The 20,415-nt window shown below is 36.4% G+C and overlaps 4 protein-coding genes across 4 annotated transcripts; 1 reads left to right on the forward strand and 3 right to left on the reverse strand.

The window, feature by feature from the left end:
* The first annotated feature begins 658 nt into the window (after window positions 1–658).
* LOC125224840 (la-related protein 7) lies at window positions 659–11,864 on the forward strand. The gene is made up of 8 exons (XM_048128321.1): window positions 659–1,103; window positions 1,192–1,359; window positions 1,901–2,305; window positions 2,381–2,416; window positions 2,768–3,095; window positions 3,401–3,522; window positions 10,805–10,897; window positions 11,448–11,864. Exons 1-8 carry the CDS (start codon window positions 795–797, stop codon window positions 11,664–11,666), a joined length of 1,680 nt encoding a protein of 559 aa, XP_047984278.1. The 5' UTR covers window positions 659–794; the 3' UTR covers window positions 11,667–11,864.
* LOC125224847 (cytochrome P450 6B4-like) lies at window positions 3,588–5,652 on the reverse strand. Its single transcript, XM_048128348.1, has 2 exons — window positions 5,166–5,652; window positions 3,588–4,317 (listed from the first exon to the last, which is right to left on the reverse strand). The coding sequence occupies exons 1-2, from the start codon at window positions 5,650–5,652 to the stop codon at window positions 4,145–4,147; spliced, it is 660 nt and encodes a 219-aa protein (XP_047984305.1). The 3' UTR covers window positions 3,588–4,144.
* LOC125224842 (cytochrome P450 6B2-like) lies at window positions 5,619–6,523 on the reverse strand. The gene has a single exon (XM_048128337.1). It carries the CDS (start codon window positions 6,474–6,476, stop codon window positions 5,619–5,621), a length of 858 nt encoding a protein of 285 aa, XP_047984294.1. The 5' UTR covers window positions 6,477–6,523.
* A 2,292-nt stretch (window positions 11,865–14,156) lies between the features above and the next one.
* LOC125224832 (VWFA and cache domain-containing protein CG16868) lies at window positions 14,157–18,836 on the reverse strand. Its single transcript, XM_048128312.1, has one exon. The coding sequence runs from the start codon at window positions 18,479–18,481 to the stop codon at window positions 14,915–14,917; it is 3,567 nt and encodes a 1,188-aa protein (XP_047984269.1). The 5' UTR covers window positions 18,482–18,836; the 3' UTR covers window positions 14,157–14,914.
* Between the last annotated feature and the right edge of the window lie 1,579 nt (window positions 18,837–20,415).

A 20,415-nucleotide genomic window follows, 5' to 3' on the forward strand; every position in this document is an offset into this window, starting at 1 on the left:
TAAGTCTCTGGCGCCTTAGTAAATACTATGGGAAAATTCGCAACTTCGTACTGCTCTAACTCCTAAATAAGTAGGTTTTTCAAACAACTTCATTCTATAAAAGATGCTTATTTTAATGCAATCTTTCATATTTTTAAATTACAAACACTCAAAAATAATAAACACGGGCGCGCCATCTGTCGCAGCTGTGGTGCTTTACTCAGGCCACACGCTACAACCATACCGAGCGCATCGATCAGCCGCTTAGTTCCAACGCGCGCCAATAGATGGCGCTTAAGCTATATTGGGAAACGGGACAATGACGTCATCTTTTTCGTGCATGCTGCCCGTAGTAACGAGTTATTAGACGTTATCACGTCAAAAAGTATTTGTCTATGTCGGTTGGTGTAGCCATTTCCTTCCATAATAACTTAAATAAGTTGCGACTAATATAAATATTAATAACATTCTTACACAACAAACATTCTTAATATAGACCTATTTTAAGTTTTAATAATCGTAAAATAGAAACATACAACATTGCTCTACAAAATATTTATAATCGTAAGTAAATATTAATGTGTATATTATGTACATATATTATGACAATATTCATGATCTGTCGTGTGACGTCAAACCGTCAAACTGACAGTGACAACTTGACAAGTTACATTTGTAAAATTTGGTTGGATTCGGTTTGATACTTTGCATCATATCATATTTACTAAATATAGCTGAAAGGAAGGAATAAAAAGGCCGGTAGTAAGTTATTACTGTATTTCGTGGTTCAAATACTTCATATTCGTTGATTAAATATGTCGGAATCGGAAACTCCAACTGCTACCGATAGTACGGCAAAACATGAGTCCCATGGAAGGAAAAGACTGCGGCATCGTAAGAAATTGTTATACGATAAAATACTCAAGCAAATGGAGTTTTATTTCAGTGATGCAAATCTCACTAAAGATAGATTCCTCGGTGAATTAGTTAAAACCGACCCTTATGTGCCTATAGAAGTGTTTCTAAAGTTCAATAAGATTCGCGCCATGACGCAGGACGTTATTGATATCGCGAAAGCTATGAAGTTTTCTACAATTTTGGAGCTATCAGAAGATAGACAGAAGGTAATCGAGTAATATCTTATAAATTAAGTAATAATTGGTGGTTTTAACCCAGACAATTATGAACTGTAGAAAACTGCTTAAATTTCAGATACGAAGAAAAAAGCCTGTGGAACCGTATGATGCTGAATCTAGAACTGTGTATGTAGAGTCTATACCAGTCACTGCTAACAGGGAGTGGCTTGAAAAGGTGTTCTCGGACTATGGGCATGTTGCATACATTTCGTTACCCAAGTTTAAAAACTCACAGAGAATCAAGGTATTATATTCTAAAAATAAGATGCTAACGATCTAAAAAAGCACACCATGAAAAAAAAAATTATTTAAAATAAACAACTAGGGAACAAGTCAAATTATTTTATTGAATATTTTTTGATTTGTTCTTTTTTCAAGTAGTCACACTACTATACATATATAAATTATAAATTTAAATAGATATCATACACGAAAGAAAAACGTTGTCGTTTTTTCTTTCATGTACGATATCTATTTAAATTTATTATTTAAAAAAAGTCAATTTTATACAGATATTATAAATCCTCCAAATAGCAATAATAGGAAGCACCTCTTCTTCCTCCTACCCTTATCCCATGTTATGTGGAGTTGGTACAACGTGTCTTCCTCTTCCATTCTCCTCTATCTTTCGTCATCAGTAATAGGAAGCACCATCATATCATATTTAAGTCCCTCCTCGGACTTGTGACCTTTTTCACCGAGTCAATTTGAGTTATACCCTTTTTCACTAGACTCACAGAATAGTTTTGTAATATAATTCTAATTTCAGTAATTTTGTCTTTCAGGGTTATGCCTTTATAGAATTTGACAAAGCAGAAGATGCACATAATTGCATAGTTGCATTCACGCAGATGGGCTGCAGGCTGCCGACAAGCATGCCACCCGAGGAACTCTCTTCTGTTAAAATGTTTTCAGTTGAGGAGTCTGATGATAAGTTGAAACAAGAAGACATAAAAAAAGATAAGACAAATAAAACCACAGAAGAATCAGGCATTAAGACAGTAGAGGATAAGGTAAAGGAAGATACAGACATTGTGAAAGATGATATAAAGGTTAAAGAAGACCTCAAGGTGAAAGAAGAAGATGAACCACCTAGGAAAAAATCAAGAAAGAGTAAAGATAAAAGACCCAAAAATTTAGAACTAAGACCAGGGCAAGACTCAGATTCTGAGAAAAGGGATACTCCTACTGTAAGTTACAAAGTCATATCTCCTATTACTCTGCTCTACTGTATATGTATTTCATGATATGTCTTTTTTTTTCAGGATGAGTGCAAAAATATAACAACACCAGTAGATGATGTAAGTAATATAACATAAATTATAAGTTTACTTAAGCAATTGTAACTGATCAAGTACTTGTAATCCATCAATATTATTTTTGTAAGATTTTGTGTTTGAGAGAAATATTTAGGTACTTACTTTTTAAATAAATGTAAATAAATAAATTTAAAAAGTAAGTCAATGTTTCTATATCAAACATCTATGGAAATACAATTTTAAACATCCTCTCATCACCTTTTTGTTTCATATTTGTTTACTTATTGCAAAACATATTTATAATTTTAAGCAATGCAAGACCCAACAATGTACATAATTAATAAGAGCATGATCCATGAAACACAACTTGACAGACACAATTATATTTTACAGGTGTGTAAGAAAGAAGAATCTAAAAATGATTTAACTAGCCATAACAAATCCAAGGATGATGCAGATTCACCATCTAAGAAGAAAAACAAAAAAAAGTCAGCCAAAACTAAAATCAAAACCCCAAATGGTTTAAATACAAAAGAAGCTCCAAAGGGAGCCTTATGGGGCCTCCAAGTTTTGCCGAGATCAGAATGGAAAGCATTAAGGAATAAGTATTTAACTCTGCAAAGGAATTATATGAAGCAAGTGAAGTTCAATTTGTATAATAGGAAGAATTCCTATTCAGCAATACCCGAGCCTGCTACACTTCCAATGGAAGCTGACACAGGTAGTCCTTATTAGGTTTAGTTTATTTATTTCGGCACAGATGAATCATTTGAGATGGTTTTTTGCCTTACGCCATAATCTGTTAAACAAAATCTTTTGTTTCTATTATTCAGGGCGGCTAGCTCCCGTCTCCACGGCACGCGCTAAAGTCTCAGTGTAGTTAAAAAGCAACTATCATGATAGTAATAAGGTTCAAATGAAACAGAATGTCCCATAATATTAATTTATTTTAAATTCCTCCATTTATTCTAAAACCTCTTGAAATTATTAAAATCAATGTCCTTGATTTAACATTTTGATTTACAGCTTCAAATCCTGGAAAAATGATCAGCAGCAAGAATGTGACACCGCTGGAGAAAATCCCAGGTGTCTTTGTTAGAGAAGTTCTACCGGAACCGTGCTGTGATATCAGGCACACCAAAAGAACGGTATGTTTGTCCATAAGTATTGTAACTGTTAGAACCATGTTAGAACTGATATAGATGAGTATTGAGCTGTAACCCAACTGCAAATAGTTACCTGATTAGATTTAAAAGAGTTAGGTACTCCCAAGATATACTATTTTTATGAATCCAAAACAACTTGCCCCAGCGTATATTAGAGACCCGCTAAAGGCCTTCACATATTGTAATATCTTCATAATTTTCACTCGGTGCCATATATACGGCCGCGTCTTTCGTTAGCATCGGTGTCAACAATCTTTTGCCCCTTGACACAACACAACAACCAATAAGCACGTCCGAGCTAATTATTTACTATGAAATACAATACAACCAGTCACAAATAAAGCCAATATATTATAGAAAATCCATACCCCTTATATATATACAATCCCAATTAAAATATCGAGTATGCGATGTATTAGTTCCTCGCAAATGTACTGAGAATGAATAAGTGCGTTCGAGTTCACATGTTTTTAAATCAACATGCCAGAAATTACTTCTAATAATAACTTCTCTATGACAATGACAATACTTTGTTTCATATTTTTTGGAATGTTTGTGAACTCGACTGTACCTATCCTAATTTTTTTTCAATTCTAATTAGAGGTTAACGATCCATTCGTGGATGGAAATTCACGTAGAGCTTCTTGTCTGGGGCAATATTAAGGCGGTATGGATCAAAGCAGAAAGAGCGCACTGTATCCTTGCAAGCTTCAACTCTGAACTTAGAAAGCAGCTTGATGACACATGCACGAACCTGTGCTCGCGCAAATCGTATTCCTGAAAAAAGAACAAAAATAAGGAACACATGAATCACATATCAGTAGGGTACTTATGCTCATTGCACATGATATGCAAGGTACAGCGGGGCAAATCTCGACTGGGGGACAATTGTAACTGATCTATTTTTTTCTATTATTACACTATGATGTTGAGTTCTACATGTGTCCACTGAACACGCCTACCATATATAACCGGTGAACACTATTTAATAATGCAAACATTGTGAAACATGGAAAAAATGAACCAGTTTCATTTGCCCCCCAGTCGAGATTTGCCCCGCTGTACCTTAGTACAAACTATGAACATTAAAATAAGTTGTTATTGTTAGCGCAACTATCCTCACTTGTGTTAACAATTCTATGCAAACAAATTTATTAGGTAGAACGTCATTGTTAGAACAAATATTGCATTGGAGGTTACTCTTACTACTACGAGTAGGTATTATTTACTTATATAAAATGACTGCGATAGAACTTATAATTTGTCAGAAGTTTGTATAACCTATCGTTTTCTGGCGGATTCTAGGAGTAAGCCAAAATTGACAGTTTGAAAGTGTGATCCGTTTCGGTCAAACAGGTTAGGAGTAGGACTTACATAGGTACAAATAAGTCTTACTAAAACGTTTACCCCACTTCACTTTTTCGAATGAAATCTGGAGGTTTAGTTTCTCCTACACAAACTTTATTTTAAATAAAAAACACCGGTTTCTCCGCAGCCAAAATATTGTCCTTAGGTACAGCTTACAGGGCTGTAAGGCGAATGCGGCCATAATACTACCGATAGCTATCTAGGTATATTACAAGCAAAAATAAACTGATTGCATTATTATAAAGTTTTTGACTCACCAATGCAATTCCGTGGCCCTAGCCCAAAAGGCAAGAATGAGCACGGGTGCCTGCCAATCAAATTTTCTCGAGCGAAATTTTCAGGATTAAATATCTCAGGATTTGGATAGTACTTCTCGTCATAGTGAATCCCCAAAACTGGGATCAGTACTATTTGTCCTCGAGATACTTCTACGTTAGTGCCGGGACATTTGTAATCGTTTTGTGCTTTTCGTAGCAAAGTATCATCACTAGGGTACATTCGAAGTGTCTCATTCAGAACTTGATCTAAATATGGCAATTCATTTAAAGTTTCCAGATCTATTTGATCACCGTGTGTTCGTAGATAAACGTCTATTTCATTTCTCAATCTCTCCTGGATTTCAGGTTCCAACGCCAGGTGGTATAGCATGAAGCACAGAGTAGAAGCTGAAGTATCATAACCAGCTGCGTAAAATGCAAATGCTTGTGCTTCTATGTCACTATTAGATAATTCTTCAGTTTCCATGTCAAGTTTTTTTTTGTTTTACTTTCTAAAATGAAATCAATAAAATCTTTTCTAGTTGACGGTACTCCATTTCTTTGAATGATCATAGTTTCGACGAGATCTTTAAAGAATTTCGCGATATCTTTTGTTAATAGTGACATATTAATTTTTTTCAGTAGTCCAGGGTACATCATATCAAACTCTATGGCAAGAGTAGGGGTAAATATGTTTTTATCGAGTTTCATCAAAATTTGTATATCTCCGCGGAAAGTGTCAACATCAAGACCAAAAAAACATGACGTCATCGTGGACATTGTGTACTTTTTGACTAATGAATAAATATCTTCTGGGTTCTCAACTGGTATATCACTGATGTGATTAACGAACTTATCTGCACGATTGTTGATCAAGTGCATCATATTCTTTAGTTTTTGTTTAGTAAACATGGGCGTAAAGCGGCTTCTTAGCTTCCTCCAAGTTTGCCCGTTAGCGTGGAACAGATTTGTTCCCAATCCTTCGTCGCTAAACTCGATACCACGTTCAACGAAAAAGTCAAAGTCTTTGATCAAAATATGTTTCACAATATCGAGATCACGTATCAATAAGCAGGGGCTAGTCATCCTAAACATGCCTACGACTTTTTCATTAGGGTAGCTGTTGTATACTCGTTTCGTGATGACTCCAACATGCACGTAGCGCAAGGCCGATTCAAATATGTTTCCGAACAATGGCACTGGTTTCGGCCCTAACACATTTCTAGCCTTCCAGTAATTAAAAGTTCTGGTGAAATAAAAGTACAGTGCACCCACAGCGAGCACAAATACCAATAATCCGACTAAAACCATTCTATGTACTTTCTTCTGACTTGTTTGATCGCTAATCTCAAAAAATATTTAATAAAATGATTATTTTTACCTGTGTATTAGTGGTTGAAATGTCAGAGTAGGACTAAATATGTTCAATAGTAACGTACCCTTTATAATAGAACAGGTGTTTCATTCAACATTCCATTTGCATAATATATCATCAAGTATTATAGAGTTAAGAGTGCTACGACAGGAAATATCGAAATAATGTAAAATTATTAATTTTATTCGATGTATTTCACAATACTTTACACTCATCATCATCAACATCATCCGAAAAATAGAATAGGGTCGGTTGTCCTCCGTTGAAACAAACTGACATTAGTTATTTGTTATACAAGGGGGCAAAGTTGTATTTTAACGCCGAGTGTGGAATTGAAAAACGAGCAAGTGAAAGGATTCTATAGTTGAACCACGAGCGTAGCGAGTGGTTCGAGAATAGAATCCTGAACTTGCGAGTTTTTTAACACACGAGAAGTAAAATACATTTGCACCCGAGTGTAACACAAAACTTTTCCCCTCACTATGGCGAGGAAACTACAACCACAGAATATATAATAGTACAAGTACAGAAGGCCCACTGCTTTGATGTTCACGAAATGCCGCCTTATAAATGCCTACAAAATTCTAACAAAGAAACGAGCCGCACGTGCGCAGCGTCGGGCGATAGGGTTGCCTATGGATTAAAACGAATTAATACTCAGATTACTCAGATAAAATGTTATATACTATAGTTTAGTTTAGTTTATTTATTTCATAATGGTAAATTACAGTATAAATTATTCTACGTTAACCTATATGAATTTACATTATGATCGTCAATTATAATAATTTGGCATGCAAAGATACAATAATATAACGTCAATAATACTCAAAAACAATAGAAATTATTAAATTAACAATTTGTAAATGTGGTTTTCAAAACCACCGTCATTAAAAACTAAATAAATAATATAGCACAAGTCAAATTAAAAGTCTAATAGTTAGGTATCTCATAATGATCGTCATATTAAAATGAAATTATGAGCAATTGGTAATAATAATAGTTCAAAATGTCAAGTAAATTATTACAATTTTAATTCCATATATTCATCTACCGAATATAATGGATTTTTCAATAAAAAGTTCCTCAGTTGAAGTTCAAATGCTTCGTCAGAGATTTCAGTTCTTAATTCGGCGGGTAGGCGTTCGTAATAGGTAGGGCCTATCACTCGTGGATTCTTGCATGAAAGTGCCATGCGACGCGGCACTGTTCGCAGTCTTCCCGTCGATCTTATCTGTTTGCCTATAACTTCGACACGTTTGAACGTAGACAAGTTTCTTCTTACGAACATCAAAACTTGAAACATGTATAGGGAAAAGTGCGTCATTATGGAATACTTTTTAAAGAGTTCTTTGCAGTGGCACCTTTGTTCAACCCCAGCCAGTAAACGGATGGCACGTTTTTGGAGAATCAATACTCTCTTGGCATCTGTTGAATTTCCCCAAATCAGTGTACCGTATGACATCAAGGAGTGAAAGTGTGAAAAATAGACGTTTTTAAGCGACTTCCTTGATATCAAAGGTTGTAGTTTTTTCAACGCAAATATAGAACTACTCAACCTATTACAAAGCTGATCGACATGGCACTTCCAATTCAGATTCGAGTCAAGTACAAAACCCAGAAACTTTACTTCGTTACATAACGGCATTGGGCAGCTACTGATACATGGCGGTACCGTGGTGTTGCGGCCCGAGAACATCATGACATTGGATTTTGTTATGTTTAACAGTAGGCCATTTGATGAAAACCATGTCTGTAATTGGTCACAAGCTTCATTTATTCCCTCGGCCAACTGCGCGTGTGTTTTTGCCTTAACAACTACAGTGGTGTCGTCTGCAAATAACACTGAGAGTCCATTTGTGATGGCAGAGGGTAAGTCATTCACAAACAATAAAAATAGCGTATTTCCGGCCGCCGACCCTTGAGGAATGCCTAAATTAATGTAGCCAGTCTCTGAAACATGCCTCTGGCCATTTAGTGGCATCTTAACTACTTGTTGACGGTCAGACAAGAATGATGCAAGCAATTTATGTGCGGAACCATTTATGCCATACATTGTTAATTTATTTAAAAGTAGGTTATGACTAATGATGTCGAAAGCCTTAGACAAATCGCACAGTATGGCAGCCATCTTGTACTTATCATCTAATCCAGTCAAAATGCAGTCAACGATTTTGTGTGCTGCTATATTCAAGTCTTAGGTACTTTCTAGGTATATACACAATATTTAAATATTTTTGCTGAAGTCCAAGCCTTCTTGAACTTTCCGTGGGACTAAATCAATAGTAGATCTGTTTAAGATTCTTTTATTTTATTCATGATGTCTATTTAACTAAACATTATTAGCCATTCCACACGCGGACATCGCATATGAACCTTAGAAAAAACTCGCGACATAAAGTAACAACAGAAAGTGCGAACGTGCCTTCCGTGAGAACGCGCCCCACCCCTGATTAGGCCGCGAATTCGCGGCCGCCAGCATGTACTTGTAGCGCGGCGATAGAATCGCGGTGTGAGCCGCCCCTGCTACAACGCAAAAAATATCACAACTTCCAGTAGTTCTACAGGTGGTAAATCATCTTTATTACTAGATTCACCTACTTTTATCAATTTTAAAGCAGTTAATTTGACTTTGTTCAAGGTCAAATTACTTTACCCACTAGTGGATAAAATGCGTTTTTACCCGCTGGTATTAAAGAACAAAACACGTGTTTCCGAGCTAGTGAGGGGAAAAATATTTTGCATAATACAACATTTATTTTGAACTTTTATAGAGTTCTAAATTCGTTTAAGTATCTGTTTTTGATGTGTTTCATACTCATGAAATAAAACTATGGAAACGGATTATATCGCGTATAATAATGTATTGTAATTTTTCCTCAGTCACCCGTTGACCACGAATGCTGTAAAGTGCTCGAAACGGGATGAATTGTAAATTAATTATACGCGATATACTTAATCCGTTTCCATAGTTTTATTTCATGAGTAACTATCGCGGTAACCGAAGACAATATTGTGTTTCATACTTTTAATAATTTTTCATGAAAGTATATACACCGTGTTTCACTTAACACTAAAAACCTGAAAACAGTTTGTTCAGAATCGATTGAGCTATATCTTGATGGGGGTAATATTTTTATTTAAATTAGTATTATTAGTTATTTTTTACGTGCCCATTCTATTGTACTCGTAATACAACATTGTGTATATCGCATTGCTAGAGGTTGTTTACCTTTTTTCAGTATTTAGGGGTATTAATACTGGCCGGTTACTTGGACGATTATTTTTTCCGCTACTAGTTTGACGTTGTTTGTCAGTTTAATCTTAATGTATATCATAAGTCATAACAAATTGAACTCGTACCTAATTACAACCTTGTCATTTTGAATATTGAGTTTATTTGCTTACTGCGATTACCTGTCCAATTTGAAAGTTTTTGAAAGTTTACTGTGACAAAGCTTTAAAGTGTTTTACAGTGACATCTTAGCTGTCTATTGGTAAACCTTATGTCGTTGTAGTAACGTACACAAATAAATAGTCTTATGGTTTATGATGGTAGTTAGCAATTATTTTATTGAGTGTAGAGCTAAAAGTCAAGTAGAGCTGTACAGAAAATTAAAAATTCAATTTAAAAAAAAGTAACGATCAGATTAAAAGATGAATACTCTAGATGAGTTTAAAAAAATAAAAATCAGTTGGGGTGTCTGAGGTTTTGAGTGATACCGGAAACACCGTGTATATATATACAGGGTGGAAAAATCGAATGCCACATGGATGGCAACTACCTTAAATATTGTAAATAGCACATTTTGTGTATGGGAGACTTTCCTTTGTTTTTAAAAACAATAAATTCTGCATTTAAGGATTTATGAAAAATCGCTTGCTTCAGTCGGGACTCGAACCGGTCAAATGTGACAAAAAATAACGTGCCAAATAATGTGCCAAATTTTCATGGCCTTCCGTTATTCTGATTGTATTTGTTATTTAGAGAAAAATGAACCTTATCAGTAACCCTTTCAATCTGCATCATAAAATACGGCACGTTATTTTTTGTCACATTTGACCGGTTCGAGTTCCGACTGAGGCAAGCGATTTTTCATAAATCCTTAAATGCAGAATTTATTGTTTTTAAAAACAAAGGAAAGTCTCCCTTACACAAAATGTGCTATTTACAATATTTAAGGTAGTTGCCATCCATGTGGCATTCGATTTTTCCACCCTGTATATAATAGATGCGCTATACAATTGTTTCGAACTGTTACAGGTGCGAAGCAATATCCATGCCCTGCATGTGGATGCCAAAGAGGGCCAGTCGGAGATAATCATACGCTTTGATTCAGCGAAAGCAGCTGACGAAGTAAGTACAACGTTGTTTAAGTGTTTTATGTACCAATTCACTTCAATCTTCAATTCTTCGTTTTATTTAACCGTTTAAATGTTATACTATTTGTTCTTGGATCTACGTAGGGTAAATAGCCAGTAACTGGTCCCCTTTCAATAATTGCGGGCGTAGCCGTATGGCAATCGTCGACGCCAGACGCCGACAGAAATGCAGTCTGGCTCTGTCGCGCCAATACACAAGAACGATAGAGATAAATAGCTTAGAAACAACATCATAAGCATATCATAAGAATTTATGCATTTGGCTACGTATCCTGGCCACTTTGTACTAAAACTTAACTTTGTATATAATAACATGGCCCAGTAATAGATATTTTACCTAACAATTATATAAATCTGTTTATTTAATTTTATGAGTAAAAAAAAATGTATTATAAAGTGGCCAGTTACTGGTAATTTGCCCTAGTTAAATAAGAAAAAAGTTTATACATTTGACAAGTTCAATTTCGCGTATGGCGATTCCCGGCGAGGTAGGTTATACTTATCGGACACGGTACTTTTTCCAGTACTGCGCCAACTCCAGCAACCGCGCCAGCATCCTGTCGGGCGTGGAGGAAGAGGAGCAGTGGGCGCGCGCGGAGGCGGGGCGCGCGTGGCCGCGGCCGCGCGGGCGCGAGCGCCTGCGCGCGCGCCTGCAGCGCCACGGTGCCGCGCCCCCGCCGCCGCCGCCGCCCGAGCCCGCCTCGCCGCAGCCCACGCACACGCACATCAGATTCGACGAGTAACGATCCTGTTAGTACGACGGGCTCTAGCTGAGATGACGATCGTTTATTAAAACGCCTGTGTAAACTTCGATGTCTATTTATTGATTCAAAGTAGCACGATTTGGACTCAGAATCGGGTGAAATAGTATAAACGAGTGTTAGCTACTCGTTTAAGTCCCGTTTAGTTTTTAAATTTTCAATTATATTAGTTTAATTTGCTTTCGTTTCATTATTTTCTTTCTGTTTGAATTTTGTCGATGTACTATTGTCATCTTGGCTGGACCCCGGAGATATTTAGAGCCGGTTACGACACTTACGACGATCACGACTCTCGGCTCATTTCAATCGGCAAACTATGAAATTTCACACGCTATTACATGCAATGTAGGAACTGTTTTAACGGAGAAATTATTCCAATTCGCCTAAATAGTTGTAGCCTGGCAAACCCACTGATTCATTAATTACTTTATTACAACAATTGTTTAGATCAGTTGACTTGAGCAGTTGATAACGAGAGGATGATGATAACTTAATTACAGCAATTAGGAACCAAAAAGAAATTTGGAGTCTGATTTGAATTTTTTATACAATTGACAACATTTCATATTTTTGAGTACTACTTTTTATTGTTTGGTTTGAAAGAACTCAATACAAAAAGATACACGTATTTTTTTATTTTTCCAAAAACTGCTATTTTAATGAGAAATTCCCTTTTTATTACTGCTTCGAGCAGAAAGAGCGTAAGTTACAAACGTCAAGACACAGTTTCGTGACGTCACATGTGTTGTTTCATACACCTAAGAAAACGACAAAATCATTCCTTAAAAAAAAGTTTTATTGTCAGCTTAAACAGTCCGGTATGTCTGACTGTTAAGTGTCACTGTCAAGCAATAGTGAATGACTACGAATCATAGACTTAGCCATGAATTTTTTAATATCTTTGCTACGAACTGTGATAACAGGGAGTATAGAAGTATAAAGGAGGAACATCTGTCGAAGTACAACAATCGCAAAAATGACCGGCTGAGGCCTTGTAATTGCAGTTACAAATCTCTCCGCTTGGAGCGCATGTCTCGCTCAATGATCAGCGATGTGACATGACATTAGACGTTCTTTTCTCTAGGCTGATTTCGTCAGACTCAGCAAGTCAAGACGTAGTCGTAGTGCGCTGGCTTCGTACGCAGATGTTCTCGGGTTTTGTTCGGGTTCTCGGGTAATTCTGACAGCGATCTTTTTGCTTTTTGTACATTAATTTTCTTTTTGTGTATTTTTATTTGAGTTTATTTATTGTTTTATTCAGACAAATGTTAATTTAAGCCCTTTAACATTGTTTGCCCCATGTTAGGATTCTTAGGTAATGTTGTAAGTCTTGCGAATGAAATTTCGAAAAGTAGTAATAAAACAAAATATTTTTGGACAATAAAAAAATAAAAAAAATTGAAGAAAAATATTAGTAGAAAAAAATAAAAAAAGATCTCATCAGGATTTGAACCCGGGACCTCTTGCTCCGTAGGCGGGGTCACTACCGATAAGGCTAAGAGATTGTCAAACCCTTATCTCCCTGCTATTGCAGCGCCACCTATCTTTCCTTTTATATGTGCACTTCTGATACTTAAAGCTTTCGCTCCTTATATTTCTAAACTCCATATGTGATAAGTTTCACTGTCAAACTCAAGTGACATCCCAACTGGAAGATATTTTTGATATAGTGGCAGCTCTAAATCAGCTATTTGACGTCACTTCCCGTTTAAACTATTTTTAAGATTTTTTATACTAAATATGCGGAAAAAAAAATTAAAAAAATGATTTATGTGATCTACAAGCGTATATCTCGAAATGGTTTTCGATTTAGGCACATTGAAAATTTTGAAACGTTGTCAATTGCGGGACCACCTACAAAACAGAAAATTAAAAATCTATTTCTAAGATCTACCCTTCCAATGTACCTACATTTTATAAAGGGCGTAGCCTAAATGGGTCCAGTGTTCATCGAAATATGTACTGCCCTTAGAGAAAAAAGTGTTTTCCTTTTACCGGGATATCAACCTTATCTATTACAAAATATAGACTTTTGTACTTTTAACTTTTAGCATAAGTACCTAACTAAGCGCAATAAACAAGAAACTTTAAAATGATTACTTCAATTTTATTTTTATATCCCAAAGGTAATATAAACAAACATAATCACGTGACATCGTCATTCATCCGGTCCAGTGACACGTTGCCATATCTTACAAAAGCCAGGTTCCAGGTTCGGACCTGAGAGGCCACGGGGAGAGGCATTTGCCCAGCAGTGGGACACATAAACGGGCTATAAACATATTAGCGCCATCCGACCGGTACCTATCAACAAACGGTGTGGCGCCATCAGAACAACCAATACAACCATGTATTGTCTTTGCTTGATAGCAATATCAGCGATTGTTAATAAAGTATGATTGACTTATTATAACTAAAACAGTCTTCTTTGTTTTTTTTTATTAACAGAAGAGTGTCAAATAATGAAGTCAATCTTACGAAAGAAAATTTATTCTTACATCACGTAAATGCAACATCCAATTCAGTCTTAAAAATATGTCCGCTTAATTTAATAATACAGGAGGCACTGGCACATTCTCGAAATAAAAATTATAGTATCTTAATGCTAATAAAAAAGTTACAACGTAAAACTTACATACAAGTAGACCTGTATAGTGACACTGTCTGATAGTCTTCTTCCAACAATGGCCGAAAATACAATGTTTCATAACAGAGGACTGATCAATTAGCACTACAAATGACAAAGGCAAGTAAACATCGGTAATCAGAAATTACATGTCAATAAGATGAACTTTTATAGGTACCTAGTACCTACCTACTTACAATAGTTATTTTTGTATGAAATCTTGTCCTAAGAAAAAAATCTCCATGATAATAAATAAATTGCTAAGATGAAGAAAATCAGTTCTTATTACTGTTGCAAGATAGCACGCAAGCGCCACTTGTTCCAATCCAACACACTATTCAAGTATTCACCACATATTCTGCTTCACTAAATAATGTATATAAAAAAGTTGAAAATAAGTACAATATTACATTACAGTACAAAAACAAGGAAGAGCACCATTGTGTAGTAACCAAAATTCTGATACTTAAATTAACTAAAGTTACTTTTACATTATTCGCAAGTATGTATAATATAATATATCACATTTAATAAAATGAAGCTGCTTGACCACATTAACATCTAATGCTATGTACAAAAGAGGTAGATTAATATTATAAATGTATTATGAGGCTTCCATATGTCTGTGAACAGTCACGGGAGCTATTATACTATTTTTGCCACAGGGAAGAACAGTCACACTAAGATCTCCAGCTTTTAATCTGGGCTTAATCTTAGCTGGAAGTGGGCAACTTATATCTGATTTTGTGTCATCTGACAGAATTATTGGATCATTAACCGAAAATCCAGTCGCTTCAGAGTCCTCATGCGGAGTCATTGTAGAATATCCATGATCAGAGCCTCCAGCCGTGTGCGGGCGTCTGTAGCCAGTCACCACCCTGTATGGTGAAATAGGCGCCTCTATTTCCATGGCAGGCAAAAGTTTATCTTGACCAGAAAGATCGTGGGTATCATCAGACTGCAAATGGCTCATCTGTACATCTGCATCTGGCCAAGTCTCGGCGGGACCGTCTACATATAAATTATGACAACTGGCCGTCGTAACATTTTGCCTATAGCAATATATGGCAACGGCTATTACTAAACTAATAGTTACAATACAACCAGCAATCGGTCCTAAATAGTTTCCTGTAACGTCTCTACTGACGTGGCCTAAGGTGCCCTCGCCATATGGAGTAACGGCACCAAGAACTCCATTAAAGCATGAAGACTGAGAAGTGCAATATGGCGTCGAAAGTTGGGAATGTCCATCTGTATCAACCTGACACCACTCACAACCTAGCACTCCCAAGCAAGATGAACGTGTTGAATACGTTTCACATTGAAAATCGAAACATGCCTGCAAAGTTTCAGCAAAATTGTGAAAATAATGCGACTTGTGGTTATTATTTTCTGGCATCATTCCGCACAACGGAATCTCCTGGTTGAACTTAGTAAAAGTGTTTGGACACTCGTAAATTTCAGAAGTACATTCACAAGGGCACTCACAGTCTGTCTGTTCCATCCTATTGCAGTTAAGACAGAGCCTATCCACCATACTGCAAGGACAAAATGAGGCAGCAACGCAGGACGCGTTAACAAGGCCTATAAAGGCATTTGTACCGGGAATGGCTGCAATGTAATAATGAACACAATGATCTCCAGACACTGCATTGGAAAGAATGTGCGGAAGAGAAGTATTAAATTCATAAAATCTCTGTATGGTCTTATCATAGAAATTATTGCATAATCTTTTAGTGACAAATCCTTTATGATTAAGCATGTCTGTTGCAATCATAGACTCTTTATGAGTGATATGCTGCTGTTCAATGGGGCCCGAACTGTTAGGATCCATTAAGCCAGGGTGAGAAACCAGGTATCCTCTGTTATTCATTATGAAACATTTAATATGTGCCTCTTCACATAAGGGCATGCTGTCAATTAACAATTTATAAAGAAAGCCCATGGTAACATCCATAGAGACTACCATAGTGGGATGAAGAGGACTCTTTAAAGCATAAGAAATTGACACCACATATCCTGCACCACCCACATCTAAATTTGGAGGAGTAAGAATAATTTTTCCTGGATTTTCCAAAGCATAGGTAAACCAGGGTCTTCGAACTGGTTCATAGTCATATTCTAAAACTGTGCCAGGATACATGACAAGTACGCCACTTTCAGTTACTGCATATCTTCTAACTATATATTTGGAATAAGTTCCATGTAAATGCTGATTTTTATAAAATGTCAATAGAGAATTAAGAAATCCTACATCTTGCTGAATTTCATTTTTCAATCCCGGATTAGAGAGCAACCCATGAGCAACACTTTTTAAATATGCCAAATAGTTTTGCATATAAGTAACTGCTTCATGGCCATTCCCCATATCATACAGGTAAGTGAATGGCGACTGAAAGCTAGAAGGACTCAAATAAACTGTACCCTGATCAATTGTGGCTATTTGTTTGAAATGACGACATATTTTTCCATTTTTTGGAGGAAATAAATCTAATCTATGAAATAATATTTCCTTGTTGCTTCTGGCAATTGAGATGTTAGTCTTGTTAAAAAAACTTTTTCCTGCTGTTTCAGAAACTATACAAACAATATACAAATCTTCAATCCATCTCCAAGAATATACAATAGACTTACTAGAACTCTGATCAGTGACTGTGAAGTTACCAGAACTCTTGGACACCATTTCTTGTTCTACACTGTGAATAAAGTCATATGCTTCAACATTTTCTAAGTAAGTGAATTTGATTTTTTCCGATGCTGTCTCAGGTCTTGGAAAGTAAGAGTGCATAAGCACTATACCTGAAAAATCCATCACAAATGCTCTCTTTTTTAAATTCAAATCTTTGAAGTATATTATGTCCTCTGCAAGATCAGACCAATATAAATCTAAACCTAGAATCCCGGAAGATACAGGCAGGATCAAAGACACCATAAAGTCTCTCTCTGTTGCTTCCCAGAGTGGGCCTTCAATTGTGATTAAATTATTTTGGTATTTATCAGGTAATAGCGAAATAAATGCTGATGCTACTTGCCCCACCACCCCACTGTTGTTTATGTGCAGTCTAAGCACAGAGTGGTTGCTGGAGTGATTATGCCACTTTTCCATGTGAAATATTCCCAAAGAACTGTTTCTAGCTGCATCATTTTCATATATCAGGCCAATGGCAAACTTCATGTTATCATCATTTGTTGAATAAGGAAAAACTTTTAGCCATGTTTCATTTGTTAAAATCTTAGTGTCTGTCAAAAATACAAACAATTTGTTAGCAGGTAATGATTTCTCAACAAGTAGAGCTTTTAGTTCTTTATTTATAGTCAGAGGTGAAATATTTGATGGGGCAATGTCCAGCAATGAAAAGTATTCACGTAATAATAGTTTATTGTTGTCTGTAGCATTGCCTAGGCTGGATACACCATCTTTACTGCATGTGTCATCAAATTTCAGAAATCCTGTAGTGTTTGTCATTTTCAATGCAATAACATCAGTACTTTGAAGAGCATTGGCCATCTCTCGTGCTACTCTCACTGCATGCTGCAGTGATCCTGAGCTCATATTATTGTCAATAATAAAAACAACTAATTTTGAGTCTGGGTGCACAACCTTGTGATAAAGATATCTCAAATTGGAGTGTGGCATTGTAACACAGTCTTTATCTGTTGCATAGTCAATATGTGATAGATAATACTGTCGTTTCACTTTTAAATCCTTGAAACGCTCCAACATTTGAGACTTAGGATCCAAAGGCATGTTTTCAAATAATTCAACATTTTTAATAAACACTGACTTACGTATAGAGTTGAACGGGCAGGGATACGTGAAGGACGGAGTATTGTTGCCATTAATAGCTTTACTCATATCTTTAAGTATTGTAGCCGCAGAAGAGAGCTTGTAGCTTATTTTACTGGCAATAGAGAAAAGCAGGTCATTATCGGAGGGCTGATTTCGACTCACTTTTGAAGCGGTGCGTACTTCGAAATGCGTGGAATAATCACTGCCGAGCTCTGTTGCTACTATCTCATTAAACTTTTTTCCCAAAGTCTCAGAAAGTTTTTCCACCGATAACTTGTAGTCGCACCGATAATTAGGCCTCGTACAGTTTTCATTTTGCGCCAAGACAGTCGTAACGTAGCGAGTAGTGATAATCGTAAATAGCAGCGATAAAAGCTTCATTTTGTCGGCATTCTATTTGATCAGCGTCACAATTGATTCGTAGTTTTTTTACAGGAACACATCTTAAAATCACGGTTTATAGTTCTCATAGTATACATAGAAGTGTAGAGATTAATGTGTTTCTGATATTATTGTAATTAAAATGACTATGTTATCAAAAATAATAATACAAACAAGGAGCTTGTTTTCGTCGCGACACTCGACTCCCCTCTTATGATTTTTTTAATGACATTTGATAAAAATGGCGGCTTGCGTTTCGTTTCACCTTGATAAATATTAAAAAAAAAGGATGAAATACGATATTGAAAAAAATAAATTTCATGTTATATTTAAATATTAAAATAATCATTTGATTTCAATAACCATAAATCATTTCAATTAAAATACAACTTGTCAGTACAAATAACAATTCGCAAAACTACATTTTTTCTACGGGATGCCATCAGTTTGCGCCTGTATCTACTTATGTCTTTTTTTGGCTACCCCTACCTTATTCCACACAAAACTATATCTAAATATATAAAAGAAGAAGCTGACTGACTGACATATCAACGCACAGCCAAAACCGCTGGTCCTAGAGATTTCAAATTTGGCATGTAGGTTCCTTATATAGTGTAAAGGAGCACTAAGAAAGGATTTTCCAAAATTCACCTCCTAAGGGGGTCAAATGGGGGTTCAAAGTTTGTATGGGGAAACAAGATTAGTTTGACTATTTTATACGAAACTTCACAGGAAGATTCCTTAAGACATATGACTGAATACGTGTTTCAGGTTTTTTGAAAATTTAACCCCTAAAAGGGTAAAAAGGGGGTGATAAAGTAAAAAAATCAATATGGGTATCGTTTTTATGGTTTATCGGGTCGCTGATCACGATAAATACAACGTTTTTAAAATCTAACGAGGCGGAAGTGAAATACCTTCTCCCCTGCTGTGGTGCAATGGGGTTTAAATATCAAAAAAATATATAAAAGAAGATATTGACTGATGACTGACATATCAATGCACAGCCGAAACCGCTGGTCCTAGAGATGTCAAATTTGGCACGTAGGTTCCTCATATAGTGTAGAGGAGCACTAAGAATGGATTTTTCGAAATTCGCCTCCTAAGGGGGTCAAATGGGGGTTCAAAGTTTGTATGGGGTAACAATGTTAGTTTCACTGTTTTATTCGAAACTTCACAGGAGGGATCCTAAAAACATATGACTAAAGACGTGTTTCAGGTTTTTTGAAAATTTAACCTCTAAAAGGGTGAAAAGGGGTGATAAAGTCAAAAAACTAATATGGGTATCGTTTTTACGGTTTATTGGGTCGCTGATCACGATAAATACAACGTTTTTAAAATCTAATGAGGTGGAAAAGAAATTTTCTCCCTGTTGTTGTGCAATGGGGTTAAAATATCCAAAATAGCCATAAGTATAGGTTTAGTTTTTATCTTTACTTCTGGTTCAAGAGATTTCAAATTGACACGGAAGTTCCAGGAGAACTAAGAAAGGATTTTTCAAAGTTCACCTCCTATTAGCATGATAATTTGACAGGGGCAAGGACAGGGACAGGGACAGGGACAGGGACAGGGACGGGACGGGACGGGACGGGACGGGACGGGACGGGACGGGACGGGATAGGGTTAGGGATAGGGATAGGGATAGGGAAGGGATAGGGATAGGGATAGGGAAGGGATAGGGATAGGGATAGGGATAGGGATAGGGATAGGGATAGGGATAGGGATAGGGATAGGGATAGGGATAGGGATAGGGATAGGGATAGGGATAGGGATAGGGATAGGGATAAGGGACGGGGACGGGGACGGGGACGGGGACGGGGACGGGGACAAGGATAGAGATAGGGACAGGGATAAGAATAGGGATTGGGGTCGGAATAATCGGTCGGCAATCGATATCTAGGCAGTGTAAAATGCAGGTGGCTCAGTGGGAAGGG

This window comes from Leguminivora glycinivorella, chromosome 1 (assembly GCF_023078275.1).
Source record: "Leguminivora glycinivorella isolate SPB_JAAS2020 chromosome 1, LegGlyc_1.1, whole genome shotgun sequence".
Classification (NCBI taxonomy): Eukaryota; Metazoa; Arthropoda; class Insecta; order Lepidoptera; family Tortricidae; genus Leguminivora; species Leguminivora glycinivorella.